The sequence below is a fragment of the Sturnira hondurensis genome, unplaced genomic scaffold (assembly GCF_014824575.4).
Source record: "Sturnira hondurensis isolate 20B ecotype Veracruz unplaced genomic scaffold, ASM1482457v3 Scaffold0022566, whole genome shotgun sequence".
NCBI lineage: Eukaryota > Metazoa > Chordata > Mammalia > Chiroptera > Phyllostomidae > Sturnira > Sturnira hondurensis.
This window is the reverse complement of record NW_028095197.1, coordinates 7361133-7377665: the sequence shown is the minus strand read 5'-3', so window position 1 is coordinate 7377665 and position 16533 is coordinate 7361133. Positions and strand designations below refer to the sequence as shown.

General features: G+C 47.8%; 1 protein-coding gene across 1 annotated transcript; it reads right to left on the bottom strand.

Moving 5' to 3' along the window:
• Positions 1-2047: 2047 nt before the first annotated feature.
• Positions 2048-3274, bottom strand: HRCT1 (histidine rich carboxyl terminus 1). The gene has a single exon (XM_037035999.1). It carries the CDS (start codon positions 2858-2860, stop codon positions 2546-2548), a length of 315 nt encoding a protein of 104 aa, XP_036891894.1. The 5' UTR covers positions 2861-3274; the 3' UTR covers positions 2048-2545.
• Between the last annotated feature and the right edge of the window lie 13259 nt (positions 3275-16533).

The window sequence follows — 16533 nt, the reverse complement described above, 5'->3', positions numbered from 1 at the left end:
GCGGTGGCATCTCGAGCCCAGGGGCAAAAAATAAATAAAATAAAATAAAATAAAATAAAATAAAATAAAATAAAATAAAATAAAATAAAATAACCACAGACAAAGGTGGGCAAAGGTCAGATACCTCCCACAGGTCTCAGAGCTTAGTCTGCCCTGGAGATGGGCTGGAGTGAGGTAGAGCCCTGGGGGCCAGCCTGGGAGGCCTCCCCCTCCCCCCAGCTCTGTACCCTCACCCCAAACCATCCTCAACAGTCTCTTTCCATTTATCCGCATTATCAGGAGAGTTGAGAAGATCCAGACAACCTTGGCCCACAATCCAGAGGGCTACGGCCTCTGCCTGTTAAATGTCTCCTGCTTTTCAGACCTCCCCTGAATCCCCAGCACTGGGGAGGTGGAGTGCAGGCTCCCTCAGAGGCCCCGGGAGCCCCAAGACCTAATCCCACAGGGCCCTCTGCTCTCCCTAGAGTCCTCAGGCCCCAAACTTCTAGCAGCGGTTCTTCCAATCATATTTACTTCGCCAGAGAGTGTAGGTCTCGGAGATCCCTTCCTGAGGACCTGTGGTGTGGGCTGGTTCTGTGCTCAGGGCAGGGGGACTTCCGAGAGTTCTCAGCTCTGTGCGGACAGGGCCTGAGAGCCCTGCCATAGATCTCTGGGGAAAGAGATGAAGTGCAGTCAGGGTTCCAAAGGAGACAACAACAATACGTTGGAAACCCATGGGAGGGTTTCTTCTTGGACTAAGGCACAGAGAGGGTAAGGTGTGGCTGTTTTCTGGGTCAGCGGAAATGGAGCACAGAGCAGGAGGTAGGCCAGAACCAGGCCAGGGGCCTTAAATGGCCACCCAAGAGGCAGAGACTTTATCCCAAGGGCAGCGAGGTGTTTGCACGGATCCCTCGGGCTGCAGCAGGAAGGCACGTCACAAAGGGGCAGGGCTGGAGCCAGGCAGACTCAGTAGGGGCTGTGCCGGGGTTCCAGGCTCAGGGAGGAGCTTAGGGTGGACAGCAGGGTGGGGGAGGGGAGGCGGATTTGAAGGTCGCTCAGAGATAAAATCAACAACAAGAGGCAACTCTTGGTCCGCTTTCCCAATGCAGAAATCGAGTGTGGCTGTCCGTGGGCATCTGCCTCTCTCTCCCCCTCACCCCCCAACCCAAGCACTCACAGAGAATCCATCAGGAAGCAGAAAAGAAACAGGACATTCTGTTCCAGTGAGTCAGCAGGCCCTTGACTTTCTGGCTGTTTCTCAGGCCCCTCCCCACCACCTCACCAGGGCCCCTAGCCTCTCCTCCCTCCACTTCCCACCCAGCTCGCAGGCACAGGCTGCCGGCCTCAGAACAAGAGTTCCTTCCTCCCTGCGGAGTTCCCCCAACGATTCCTGGGGTGTTTGGGAATATGCCTCTAGCTTTGGCAAAGTAGGAGTCTCTGTTACCTGTTCCATTTCAGGGAAGAGGAAACTGAGACCCTGAGGAGGCAAGCGCTTTCCAAGGCCACCCAGCACCATGTTCCCCAGTTTAAAGAACCACCCTTCCCTCCCAACCCCACTGCCACACACAGGCACCAGGAGGGCAGGCTGGGTGGGGACTCAGGTTTGGATAAGAACCCCTGACCCAGTTACCAAAGAAACATTGCATTCAACACAGCCTGCTCCCTGGAGTGGGGCTTCTGCAGGTCCCAGAGCTCAGCCTGCCCTGAAGATGGGCTGAAAAGAGAGGGGAGGGAGAGACCTGGGGACCAGGGTGGGTGACCTCACCCCTCCTCTCTCTGAGCACTGGGCTATTCCACAGAGTTCCACTGGTACACAGAGAGTCCCGTCTGCACAGGGCTGCATGCAGGCCCTCAGAACTCAGGCCCTGCGACCCCCTCACCTGCTCTCCACAGGGCACTGTGGAGCCCACCCAGTCCCCCCCCCCGCTCTGCACAACCGGCCTGCAGCCCCAGGTGGAAGCCACTCCAGGCACTCACTTCGCATCCAAGAAGGAGGTCCCAGGCGATGCAGACAGGAGCCTGGCCACTCCCACCCTCCCACCTGAGGCGCAATCAAGAGCCTCTTCCCAAAGCTTCTTGGTGGTTTTTATTTTATTTTTATGTTTTTGGTATTAAGGCACCAGTGAATTAACTGCGCAGCCTCCTACTGCCTTCTCCACACAAAAGGGCATTGCCAGGGCCCGCCCCCCCAACCAGCCCCCCATCCCAAGCCCAAGGATGTCAGAGGAGGAGCCCTTCGGAGGGAGCAAGGTGCGTCTTTCATGCATCAGAGCTCAGCAGTGCACTTTGGATGCCTGCTGGGAGTACAGTCACAAGGTGATGTCCTTCCCAAAAGATCACCCCTGCCCTCACCCTCCTCACCCTGCAGCGTGCACAGGGCCACTTCAGGTGTTCCTCTGTCCTCTGCCTCTGTGGTTTATTGCGGCACCATATGCAAATGAAGCCCAAGCAAGACTCAGGTGCAGTCCCCTGGGTTCACCACAGAGAGGTGCCTTTCTGCACGGGAACACGGGGGTCTGCTCATCCTGGAGATGGTAGGGCAGGCAGTGGCTGCCATCCACAGACATCAGCGGTGGCCTCGGTGGGCGTGGAAGTGGGCCTTATGGAGGTGGTGGTGATGGGGGCCTGCGTGGTGCACGTGAGGCCCGCGACCAAGATGATGGTGATGGTGAAAGCGTCCCAGATGGCCCTGGCCCGGGAAGAACCAAGGCCGGGCCCGCCGAACTCGGTTTCTCCTTACAGCTGGACGGTTCCCCTCCACATCAGAGTCCTGCTGCCCGCCATGCAGGCAGGTGGCCAGCAGCAGCAGCAGCAGCAGCACGGCCACAGCGGCACCTGCGATCAAGCCCACGAGAGTCGTGCTCTCCAGGAGACCTAGCATCTGAGAGCCGGATGGGCCCCTCTGCTCCTCGGCTCCTGCTGCTTCCTCCCCTTGGGCAGCCTCTGCTCAGCCCTCACAGTAACTGCACTTTGTTGTCTCAGCTCCCACAGGCTGGAAAGCCGCCAGGAAATGTGGACTCAGCCTTTCTGGGCTGGAGCTGCAAGCCAAGGGTGAGGCCAGGCGACTGTTAACTCTAGGGAGGCCCCGGGAGGCTGAGTGGGGACGGAAGACTGTCAGGCAGAGAGCTGTGGAGGGAACAGCCCTGAGGCTGGAGACGAGAGGCCCATGCTCCCATGCCTGCCATACCTACCACGGGTCAAGTGATCGGGCAGCCCCTCCCACTCCCTGGGCCTCAGCTCCCCCTCTTTTAGGGACAGTAAAACACAGTGACTAAGAACGTGGGTACTGACCCAGGCTGGTGTGGCTCAGTGGCTTGAGCACTGGCCTGCAAACCAAAGGGTTGCCAGTAATTCCCAGTCAGGGCATATGCCTGACCCCAGCAAGCCAAGACCCCAGTAGGGGGCATGTGAGAGGCAACCACACAGTGATGTTTCTCTCCCTCTCTTTCTCCCTCCCTTTCCCCTCTCTAAAAATAAATAAAATCTTTAAAGAGAAATAAAAGAACATGGGTTCTGAAACCACATGACTCATAAGCTCTGTGACTGTGCATAAGGTCACCTAACCTCTCTGTGCCTGTTTCCTCATCTGTAAAATAGCCAGTGAGAGCACCTTCCCTCACAGGGTTGTCTGAGGATTCAAGGAATTAAGGTTTAGAAAGCAAGGAAACCAGTTCCGGACACGTGTTTTCCATCAATATCATTGCAGCGGAGTTTGAACTAGGTGCCTCGGGAGAACTTTCATCTGAGAGTCTGTGGCTCCCTGTCCTGGAGGCCACAGAGTGCTTGGGACTGAGGCAGGGGTCGAGAGTTCCCAATACAGGCTTTCCTACAAGCCAGCCTTTGGTCCCCGCTCCAATCGTCCGACCGGGGCCTTAAGAACCAAAGGCGCTGAGCCACCTGTACAACCACCAATCCCACAGGTGACACCAGCACTGAGAAATAACAGGGGGCCCACACAGGCGACCATGCCATTCATCTGGACTTAATTCATGCAGGGCCACTCAGCTTTCCTAATGCAGATTTAACCCAAATCTCTCCCAATCTGATGACAATACCAATCACTCAGACACAATCAGTGATGACACCACATGAGAGTTGGGGGACAATGAACCCGAGTCCCAGAGTCCCAGAGTCCCAGACTGCGGGTCCAGGAGACAGCACGGTGGGCAGGCAAGGGGGCTATCAGCATCTTGCAAGGGAGAACCTCCAGAGCCGGGTGGGCGCAGGGCAGGAGAAGCAGAGCAGGGCCTCCGGTGGCCGATGCCGAGGGAGGTCGGCGTGGCGTGGAGCCGCACTCTGGTGAGTGGAGCTCGGCTGTCTCAGCAGTGGTCTGGAGCGGCCTCACTTTTACCTTGAGAGGGCAGCACTCCACCCCATGGGTCTTTTGGCAAGCGTCTAGGCACCCCTGAAGGCAAGCAGGGAGTTTCCCCAGGAGCCTATCTGTGGGTGGTCCCTCTCTGCTGACGCGGCTGCTCTGGTGACGTGCACAGACATCTTAGGTGTGTCTCCTTGCCAGCTGTGGCCAGCAGGACATAAGCAGCTTCCCTCTTGAACCAAAGTGTCATGGCTGACTGGCAGCCATCTTGGTTGACATGAGTGGCTCCACTTTGTTTTATGCATTTTATCCTGTCTTGACCAGACCAGTGCCACTCCGTTGGCCCTGCTCGCTGCATTGAGTCACGTCAAACAAACTGTCCCACACTCAGGAGCTCTGTAAGGTACCACGGGCAGATTATCCTCATTCAAGGAAGCTGAACAACTGTCTCTAGGTCCTTGGTGCTGCTGGGCCTGGGAACCAAGAGGATCATTAGCTCACAACTGCAGGAGGCAGGAAAGAGGCTGCTGAGCCCAGAGAGGCCAGGCCCCAGTCCTGGCCTCCTGGATTCCACTTCCACAATCTCAACTTGCCGTAAATGGCAGGCTCCTTGTTTGCCCTTTCACCCTCCCTGCCCAGAAGCCTGGACATGCTATTCCTGCTGGCGGAGAATTTACAGAGCAGACAGCACCTGAGCCATTGCAGGCTCCTCTCCCCCCACTAGTCCCAACTCCCCTCTGTTCATTCACTGGACTCACACGCTTCAGGGTGGGCACCCTCTGTCTCCCCGGGCAGTCCTTCTTGTGATGGCCTTGCCGGGCTGTTCTCAAAGCTCCTCCTCACACAGGGCCTCGCACAACTGCCCTCCTGTGCCTGCATCCCTGAGACCACTGGTCCCCAGCAGCCCTCCCTGCTGAGTCCCCCACCCTTTTCTCTTTTCTCCTTCCTGTGTGCTCACTTCCCTGCCACCTGGAAGAATGTTCCAGCATCTGGCAAGGCTAGTTCCATGCGGCGTTGGGCAAGCCCCTTCCCTCACCCAGCCTGCTTCCTCCGCTGGAAAAGTGTCAAAGCAAAAGGTGACCTCCAGGGACCTTTCCTCTCTGACCTCCATGGGAGATGAGTTCTCACAAGGAGGCCTCAAACTCTTAGTGAAAACTTTCTCTGGATGAAAATGCCACACATTCCCCCAACCAAATTAGGCCCAGGGGACTGCAGGTCTAATGAACCCTGGGACTTTCAGCTCCCCAGGGGAAGCCACTTGAACTTTTAATGATACTGGAGTGAAAACTTCCTCCTGCCCCTCTTGGGGCCCTGGGGGCCCAACTGCCTTCCCTAGGGGCCTGTTAAGGAGGGAAGCCTGCTAGAAGGAGGGAGAGGAAGTTTCTTCTTATGAGTTTCTCCAAGACAGGGCCCACACCCCCCCTTGAAGGACTTCAGTGAGCACAAAGGGCCTCACAGAACCACCCAGACCCAGCCCTCACTGACAGTTGGGAAAACTGAGGCCAGAGACAGGAAGGGACTTTTCTAAGACGCCCAGCTTTGTGGGCCACACTATCCAGGAGGCAGTCAGGACAGCACTCTTCCTGGAGGGAGAGGGTATCAGGAGCGAGAGTCTGAGATCATCAGCAGGGGACCTTCCACAGAGGCAAGAGCAGGGGACGTGTGGAGGTGGACGACTCTGGGGAGCAGGGATTGGGGGGAGCCCCCACAGCTCACACACACACAAGAAATCTCTTTTCTTAGGTGCAGGGTCACTGCCCACCTGGATGGAAGATAGGATCCCAAGGTGAACGTTTTATTAGATGCTTTGAGCACTCTGGAAGGGTGACTTTAGAAGTGACTGAGACCTGCTTGGAGGCCTGACTAGATGCAGGGCTTAGGACTGACGGCTTTAGAGGAACTCATGGCCGTGTCCAGGAATCCCCTTCCTCAGAAAAGCTGCCCAGGGTGCTGTTGTTGTTTCTCCCATTGGATGGGGTCTAATGCACACTCTGCAAGCAACCTTTCTAGCTGTAAGGGCCAGAGTTCCAGACCACGTGGCCAGTGGATCAGCCTTTTGGAGTTTACATTATGTAGCTCCACACCCTACTTTTCAGGGGGCACAGACTTGTACATATTCTTACATGTGTGCACACACTTGTAAACCAACATTGCTCTATGGGCAAACTCACACACCATGAAATATGTGCACACACGCTCATGCACATATCACAAGTGCACACAAGCTTCATACAATCTCACAAACTTGTACTGGCTGCAAACCATTCTGGGTTGTCCAGTGTTAAGAACCATTGTTTTTACTAATTGGTGGCACCACCTAGTGGTCACACTGTGAATAAATCAGTTTTATAGTCTGACCTGTCAAATGATACAGTAGCCTGATTTATGTTTATAGATCATAATTTGAACCCACACAGTTAACTCCTCTCTGTCCCAAATTCTGACCAATATCTTAAGGAATTTATACAAGATCTAGTTCAGGTGAAACCAGATTGATGGATGTATAGCTCTTCCTTCCTGACACGTGGCCGACTGGATCTCCCAGTCTGGAACACTAAACCATTAACAATGGGGCTGGGGCTTCCTCTTTTTCCATTGCCTGGTGCCAACCTGCCAGAGAATTACCTGCATAATCTTTTATAGATCCATGTCAAATTCCAAGCCCAAACAAACATAACTCTAGGTACCTCTGTAAAGTAAGCAAATAGAGAACATTTTCTAGACATATGAAAGAGATATGATATTATACCCTTATTACCAGGATTACTAGCATCTAAAAACCTAGTAAATCCCCAATTTTATATTCTAAAGATTAAAAAGTAAGTCAGGAAAGACTGCTTTGAGAATCCGCCCTACAACTCTGAAAAAAAATAATAAAAGGATTGAGAAAGAGAAAGGAAATACCTAGGAAAACAAATGTAGGTGTATAATAGGCATTCCAGAAGTAGAGAACAGAGCCCACGGGGAAACAACCATCCAAGAAATACAGAAAACTTCCTGACCTGAAGAATTAAGTCCTTAGTGTACTGAGTAGTAGGCAAACTATTTGAAGAGACCACACCAGACCCTGCAGGTATATCAAGGTGAAATTTTAACACTAAAAATGTTGGATAAAAAATATAAAGATAAGTGTTGTCCTTTATACATTTTAATTCATAGTTGCCAAAACTTGGAAGCAGACTACATTTCCTTTGGTAGCTGAATAAATAAACTAAAACATAAGGTACATTCAGACACTGGGATATTATTCAGCACTGAAAAGAAATGACCTACCAGGCCACAAAAAGACACAGAAGAACCTTAACTTCATATCACTAAGTGAAAGAAGCCAATCTGAATCTGAAACTGCTCTAAAAATAGTCTATTGAGAAAGAGAAAAAAAGATAAAGGAAATAACCTGACTAATAACAGGAGCTATTTAAACTGTTTCGGAGAATAGAGAAACCTTTATTTGAAAATGTACACAATGTACTTTTTAAAACTAGCAAAACCTTGATACCAAACCTGACAGCCACAGCACAAAAATACTGGGTAACAAAACTAAGATTTCTAGAAATAAATTTAACAAGATTCCTAATAGAAAAAAAAAGACAGCGTTTCACCGGAGGCCACGAAGGAAGGCCTGAATAATGGCAATGGGGTATGGTGCCTGCGTGAGAGGGGCCTGGATGACAAGTCCGCACAAGGCCTCAGTGAATGTGGACTATGTGAGCACCTTTCCAGGCCCCTGTTGAAAGAGTTGGTTACAGGTGATAGGGGTAGTATTTTTAAAATATTAATGTGCTTCTTTATTTTGCCTTTCCAAATACATGAGCTTCTTCCTAGCTGGTCCAGGGCATCATCACCAGAAGAAAAATTAGAATATCACAGAAAAAACACAAAGAGCAAAAGTTAATATGCAAGCTTTGACATTCAAAATACACTTTTGCTTCCAAGTCAAGCCATTTTTCTGAGGAGGTTATCTAAATTTTTAAGAGTTGATTTTAGACAGAGGGAGAAAAACATTGATTTATTGTTCCACTTACTTATGCATTCATTGGTTGATGCTGGTTCTGTGCCCTGACCAAAGGTCGAACCGGCATTGGGACAATGCTCTAACCAACTGAGCTACTCTGCCAGGGCTTCTCCCACTTTCAACAGACTAAATCAAGAACCGAGCTGAGGACACACCCATGGTGTTCTGCCGCAATGCGGAAAGCTCCTCATGTGAGTGCCAGGCAGCAGAGGTTTGAAGCTCTAAGGCTGACGGAGGTCATGCTACCTGGGGCCAGGGGACGCGGAAGGGATGATGGAAAGGAGAAAAAAGAAGGAAGTGTGAAGCATGCGCAGCAGCCCCTGGGGACTCCAAAACTAAACAGAGAGGCTGACAGAGGATGGCAGCGGAGACCAGTAAACTGAGACACCGGCCTTATTTGGATGCGGAGTAAGGTCTCCAAACTCTGGGTATCCGTGAACACGTGACCTTGTCCGTGCACACAGGGTGGTTAGTGCAGGGAACGTTTGCGTTCGGCTGTGAGTTTACGCACAGACGGAAGTCTGGAGAGCTACACCATATAATAATGTTAACTGTGCTTCTCTGAGGGGTCGTAGGTGACCGGGTTTTATTTTGACAATTCATATTTTTTAAAATTTCATGTTACTTGTACAACAATAATGCAAGCAAGAAACAGAAGTTATAGCAGCTTTAAAAGAATATTCAGAAGTCATTTCCGTCCAGACAGAATAGTCGGAATCCTGGCCACACACTCCACCTCATCCATCAAGGATGAGAGCAGCCAGACTCCAGAACTGGAAACTCGACTGGTGTCACCTTAAAGAGGCCAGGAAGTGGCAGAAGGGTACCGGGTTGGCTGTCCTCAGGGATGTGTGGGGGCCGATTAACCCCGGGGGAATGCTTTTCCACACCTCCTCCAGAGGGCGTGTCCATGGGCTCTTGGACATGCACATGCAGGTAGCATAGTAAACTTTCCTGAGCCTCAGTTTCCCCTTGTGCACAACGAGGGAAATACTGAAGAAAGGTGGAAACTGTGCCGACTAAAGTTCTTTCGCCTCGGACTTTCCGAGTCACTGTAACTTTCTGGAACCACCATCTAAGGATACTTGTGACAATTAGGATTATACTCATTTATGTAACTAACACCTATTTAACCAGGCCCTGTGTTTAGTGCTGAAGCTGGAGGGGAAAGACACAGTCCTTGCCCTCTGGGGACTTTTTACCTAGAACAAGAGCCAGAAATATGAATGGTTATAATGTATCAGGTAAATTAAGGACCTGTGTACACAAGGCCCCAGGGAATTGCAAAGGAAGGGGTTGTTCATAAGCAATAACTTCTTTCCCTTTCTTCCCCTACCTACTCTTTTAGTGCTTGCTACAGTACACTGCACAAACTTACCTCACTCAGACCTCACACCAACTCCATTCTATGCATCACATACGAAGCCTAGACAGTTGAAGTCCTTGCTGCAGTCACAGAGGCAGGAAGTGGCGGAGCCAGAACCAATCCCAGGCTGCCTGACCCCCAATGCCTAACTGAATGCACGGTGACGCTGTACATTGGACTGAAACAGGCCTCGCACCTCCCATGGAAAGTGGGGGAGAGAATCCGCACTTGCGGAAAGGAGGATGTGAGAGGATAATAGAGAAACACAGGAAGAATCTTTCAAGGACATTTGCCCTAAAAATTTGAAAGCCTCCTGATTAGGCTATTTTTTGTAGAACAACATTCAAAGAAATAATAGTTTCCTAAGTGGCTTTCCAAACTACCCTCTATCAAAAAAAAAAAAAGTCTTCTTAAAAGTAGGCAATAATAATTTTGTGGTAAGAAAAGTCAGCATATTTATGGTTTGGGCAATAATAATTTTTTAAAAGATGGTTGCATAGATAAATTGATATATGATAATGCAAATCTTTAACAATTTAACAATCGTAGAAACTAAGTTATACAGATATGGTTATTCATGCTACAATTTTTTTCGATTTTTCTATGTGTTTGAAAATTTTCAGCCCTGGCTGGTGTAGCTCAGTGGATTGAGTGCTTGTCTGCAGATCTGTGGGTTGCTGGTTCATTTCCCAGTCAGGGCACAGACCTGGGTTGTGGGCCAGGTCCCCAGAAGGGGGCGCTGAAGAGGCAACCACACATTGATGTTTCTCTCCCTCTCTTTCTCCTTCCTTTCTTCACTAAAAATAAATAAATAAAATATTAAAAATAAAATAAAAGGAAAAATTTCACACACAGACAAAAATGTTGGGGGTGGAAAGTAGGCAGTAGTTGGTGGGGGCCGCAGGAGAACAGAGTACTTAAGTGCTGTCCCCGGGGCAGCCACTAGCCAAGTGGCTGCTGAGCACAAGGAGAGTGGCTAGTGTGAGTGGAGAGGTTCTGCATGTGTGATAGAGACTCCAGATTTCAAAACCTCAGTACACAAAAGAATGTAAAGTGCCTCATCAACAAGTTTTATCTTATTCATGTTAAAATGATAATTTTTGCTATATTTGGTTAAATAAAATATATTGTTGAGATTAATTTCACAAGCTTCTTTTTAACTTTTTCAATGTGGCCACCATTACATTCTTGACATGGTGTTTCTACTGGATAGCGCCCTCTAGAGCATCTAGCCACCACTGGTCTTGTTCAGAGAACTGAAGGTCAAGGTCCTGTGGACAAGCCAATACAGAGCTAAAAAGACTAGGTGATTTCAGCATCTTAGGAATCTCAGTGACTTTCTTGCTGTGAGTGCCCGCTTGGTGCCTTTGCATTAGACTTTAGATTAGACCTTCCTAGGGAACATCTGAAAATATGTGGGGGTATCTGAGGTTGTCAGGATGAGTGGTGAGGTGGGGCCAGCGTTGCGCATGCAGAAACCAGGCATGACAAACTTCCCACAATGTGCAGGACAATCCCGCATGAAGAAACACGTCCAAAGCACCAGAAGTATATATGCGGAGAAACCCGGAGGTAGAAGAAGGATGACACACCTGTCCCTCCCTGTGGACAAGGATGCTAAGGCTTGCTCTCCAACCCACACAGGGGCTTCACTATACGTTTCCGGGGGCAAAAATGAGGAGCTTCCCAGGGTACTGAGTCACATAATCCAATTCTGTATCTCCATAAGGGCGAGGAAAACACCTTGGGACATTAGGGAACACCCAAGGGCTTGGCTCGCAGGAGGAAACCTGCCTGATCACGTGTGAAGACTGCCAGTGGCAGTGTCCAATGAGCCCAGCCTAATTAGCCTCCTGGGAGCCTGTCTCTAGAGCTCAAGGTGCCAGCCTTCAGCATTAGGCCCTAAGATGCCACCGGAACAGAACTCTGCGGGGCGTGCCCAGTAAAGATGAGTCATCCCTCTGGTCTGACCTCAGGGGAGGGAGCTACGGGTGATGGGGAGTGAGGATGGGTGTCCCACATAACTCTGGACAAAGGGCTGGAGGTCCCAGCACTTTGCAGATCCCAGAAGGCCTTGGCTAAGGAACAGGGAAAGGTGTGAAGATCCAGAGGGAAGCAAAGGACTTGAGTAAACATTTCTACAAAATGCCAATAAGCACATGAAAATATGCCCAATATCACTAGTCACTAGGGAAATGCAAATCAAAACTACAATGGGATGCCATTTCAAACCCATTAGGATGACCGCCATAAAAACAAAAATAGCCCAGAAAATAACATGTTACCAAGAATTTAGAGAAACTGCCCTGGCCGGTGTGGCTCAGTGGACTGAGTGCCAGCCTGTGAACCAAAGGGTCACCAGTTCAATTCCCAGTCAGGGCACATGCCTGGGTTGTGGGCCAGGTCCCCAGTTGGGGGCATGCGAGAGGCAACCACACATTAATGTTTCTCTCCCTCTCTTTCTCCCTCCTTATTTATTTATTTTTAGAGAGAGGAAAAGGGAGGAGGAAAGAGAGGGAAAGAAACACTGATGGGTTGCCTCGCCCATGTGCTCTTGACCAGCAACTGAACCCACAATTCAGGCACACCCTTGACCGAGAACCAAAGCGGCAACCTTTTGCTTTGTAGGACGACACCCAACCAATTGAGCCACACAGGTCAGGGCTTTTTCCACATCCTTACTTCCTTGTAGTGCCACTGGAAGTACTCCTTAACTGTCCCTCGGGCCTGATCATCTGCTCTTCAAATGTGTCCATTTGTACTCAGCTAATCCAAGGAGGCATTTGTGGATTTTGTTTGTTTTTATTTCAACAATCAACAGAATCTCTAACTGGTTTTTATTTTCACATTCGTTTGATTTTTTCCCCATGAATGAAAAACCTACTCTTGTCCCTCTGATGGTACTAAATATCACACTTTTCTCGTAGTCTTCTGCTTACATTACTGCTTCCTGCGATGTTACCCTCTTTGTTGGGTTTCGTTTCTCTCTTCTCTGGTGTTGCCTGTCCTGACAGGTAGGTACCTCTTCTGCTTTCAGATTCCCTATGGCCTGTCTGTGGATTCAGCTTCCATTTCCCAGCTCTGGGAACTATAACAGAGGGACTAGGGGTGTTGCTGGGATGGTATCGTTTGGGCGTGGCAGCTCGCTCCCCATTCCTCCAGGTGCGTCTCTGAGTCTCTGGTTCAAGCATTGACCATGACTGACTCAGTGTGAGGGCAAATATCTCTGATGCTCACTCCCGGAACCTGCCCACTTGCTGCAAATTAGAGCTCCCTACCCAGTCGTCTGATGGTTGCCTTCCTACCCGCCCTCACGGTCCTCATAACCGTTGCCTCTGAACTGAGGACACCCCCAAACCATTCCCATTGTTGCAGTAATTCCTTTTACTTGGTTTGGTCGTGATTTCCTCCAACAGCCCAATCTCATTTGCTTCACTATTTTTCAGGAATACCTCTTTCAGGGTATCAATTTCTCTGGTTTTCAGTGCTGTTAAGAATGTATTTTCCTTTAAACTTATATAGGTTCTATCTTCTACAACTTCTCAGGAAGATGTCCAAAATACTGTTGATCCCCCAAACTGGGCTGGCACCAAGGACTCCAGACCTTATTTTCTGGACCAAAGTGGTGACATAGTTTTCTGATTTTAAGTTTATTTACATGGAAATCCATCCCCATTCATTAAAGGGAAAGTATATTTGAGGGCTTCCCCTCACTGAGAATGACATAAAGATAATTATAAAGCTTAGAGAAAAGAACATACCACTGAATAGACTGATAGATTCTGAGAGAATAGGATTCCTTTAACACAGATGTGGTCTCTTTTTCTCAAAGTCCCCAGCACTGAGAAACTAGTAGGGTCCAAGGTGGCAGGACCGACAGCCACATGACTGGGGCACACAAATTTGTGTCTACCACATTCTCAGATTGACACCCTGCTGCCATGGTGATCTGTCTGGGCCTGAGCCCCTGGAATTCAGGGCTTCACATCTGCTCCAACCCTGCCCCCTCCCCCTTCCCCACACCCGAAAGAATGGCAGGATGCCCACCAGGTGGAGCCCAGGAGCTGAAGCCCATCAGCTCACCCCCAAATCAATCCGGCACATTATGATAAGAATAGAAGATAATGAGGAAGACTTGTTTATCCCAAAAATGCGAGGAAAGTTCAACATTAGGAAAGAGTATATATTGATGAAAATCACTTCATTAACATACTAGAAAGGAAAGAGCTATGTGATCAGGATAGAGTAAAAGACTTGGGTTAATGGAGAGACAAATAATGTTTCTGGATGAGAAAATTTGATTTTATAAAGAGGTTAGTTATGCCCCCAAACTTGTCAATAAATTAAAGGCAAAATTCCAGAAGAATTTTTAAAATATTTTATTTATTCCTTTTTAGAGAGGGGAAAAGAGAAGGAGAGAGAGGGAAGAGAAGGAGAAAGAAGGAGAGAAATATCAATGTGTGGTTGTCTCTCATGCGTCCCCTGCTGAGAACTGGCCTACAACCCAGGCATGTGCCCTGACTGGGAACCGAACTGCAGTTGTTTGGTTTGCAGGACTGCGCTCAATCCACTGAGTTACACCAGCCAGGGCTTTTTAAAATATATTTTATTTATTTATTTTTAGAGAGAGGAGAGGGGAAGGAGAAAGAGAGGGAGAGAAACATCAATGGTTGTACTCCATTCTGGGGACCTGGCCAGCATCCCAGGCATGTGCCCTGACTGGGAATCAAACCAGCAATGCTTTGGTTCGCAGGCCTGTGCTCAATCCACTGAGCTACACCAGCCAGGGCTCCAGAAGAATTTTTATGAAATTTGACAAGTTGATTGCAAAATTTATTCAGAAAAGAAAATGTACAAGGATAGCCAAAAAGTTGTTGGAAATCCTAGTGAGAGAGAATTTGCCCTAGCAAATACCAAAGCATTATAAATCTATAGTAATTAAAGAAGTAGAGTATACAGACAGTAGGAGATAATAAAATTTCTTTAGAACATAACAGTGGGTCTAGAAAGAGACCATAAATATATGAGAAATTAGTATATGATAAAGATAGCATTTTCAAATTAGTGAGAAAAGAATTTCTTTACAATAAATTCTGCTGGGGGAAGTAAATAAGCTTACCCTACCTCAATCACTCATTCAATAGATAGATAGATTCAAATAAAATGAGTAAAATTCTCAAACAAAACTCAAAGTATTAGAAGAAAATATAGAAATGAAAATGTATTTAAATCTTGGAAATGAAAGAAAGAAAAAATGAAAGGGAAGAGAGAACTAAGAAATTCGACTGTTCAAAATAATCAAACTTCTATGTAACAAAAGACATCATAAACAAACAAAAAAGTGATAAAATGTTTGCCTCTACATAATGTGTGCACACTATACAATAGACAGTATATACAAAACTCTAAGAAATCAATATTTTTCAAAAGTAGAAAAATGGGCACAAAACATGGATAGACAATTTTTAAAGAAAATTGCAAATAGCAAAAATTGGCATGTGAAATTTTGCTTAGCACTTCTAGTCATCAGAGAAATGCAAAATAAAACAAGATGGTCCTTTTAAAAAATCAATTATAACATGAAATTTAAAAGGCTGATAACATCCAGCAATAGTTAGGGTATGGAAAAATGGGTATTGTCCTGTATTTGGTGCAGATTTTAATTAAAATAGCTTTCTGTGGGGGTAATTTAGTTGCATTTTAAAAATGTAAATAATCATACTTTTCATCTAATCATTCCCTATCAAGATATATATCCTAGAGAAATATCTGTGTGTGTGCCCAAGAGTGGTACAAAATGATATTCTTTGTAGCATTGTTTGCATGGCAAAGAAAAACACTGGCTATAACCTAATGTCTAACAGCAAGAAATGGTTAAATAATTTATAGTACATTCATATAATAGAACATTATGTGCCATATTAAGGTGGAACCAAAGTAGATTTACAGTTGTTTATCTGGAAAATAATACAAAAATTAATAAACAACAAATAATTATATGGAAATGCCTATAAGCAAAATGTCTATATGTTAAAAGCAAAACTCACATAGTAGGGAAGGACAATGATAAGGGGGACTTCTGGCCAAGATGGAGGAATAGGTAGATATACTTTGCCTCTTCACACAACCAAAAGAAGGACAACAATGAATTTAAAAACAAAAAAACAACCAGAACTGCCAGAAAATTGAACTGTATGGGAGTCTAACAACCAAGGAGTTAAAGAAGAAACATTCGTCCAAACCAGTAGGAGGGGCGGAGATGGGTAGCTGGGCAGAGAGGGCTTGAGGCAAGGCGGCAGCTGGTGGAGCAGGCAGTTTCACATTTGCATGCAGATAAACCAGGAGGAAAAACTGAGGAGCCAGACGGACCATGCAACCCAGGGCTCCAGCATGGAGAAATAAAGCCTCAAAACCTCTAACTGAAAAATCCTGTGGGGGTTGAGGCAGCAGGAGAAACTCCTAGCCTCACAGGAGAGTTTGTTGGAGAGACTCACAGGATCCTAGAACATACACAAACCTACCCACCTGGGAATCAGCACCAGAAGGGCCCAATTTGCTTGTGGGGAGTGGAGGAAGTGATTGAAAGAGAGCTGAGAAAGCAGCACGGTTCCCTCTCAGACCCTTCCCCCACATACAGCACCACAAAGTAATGACGTGTGGCCACACCCTAGCAAATACCTAAAGTTCTGGCCCTTACTACATAACACATGCACCTGGAGAAAAAATATGGCCCAAACGAAACAACAGATCAAAGTTCCAGAAAAAATACAACTAAACGATGAAAAGATAGCCCACCTATCAGATGCAGAGTTCAAAACACTGGCAATCAGGATGCTCACAGAAATGGTTGAGTATGGT

Excerpts from the sequence above, each read along its gene's own strand:
- HRCT1 (XM_037035999.1), bottom strand. The coding sequence starts at position 2,860 with ATGCTAGGTCTCCTGGAGAGCACGACTCTCGTGGGCTTGATCGCAGGT.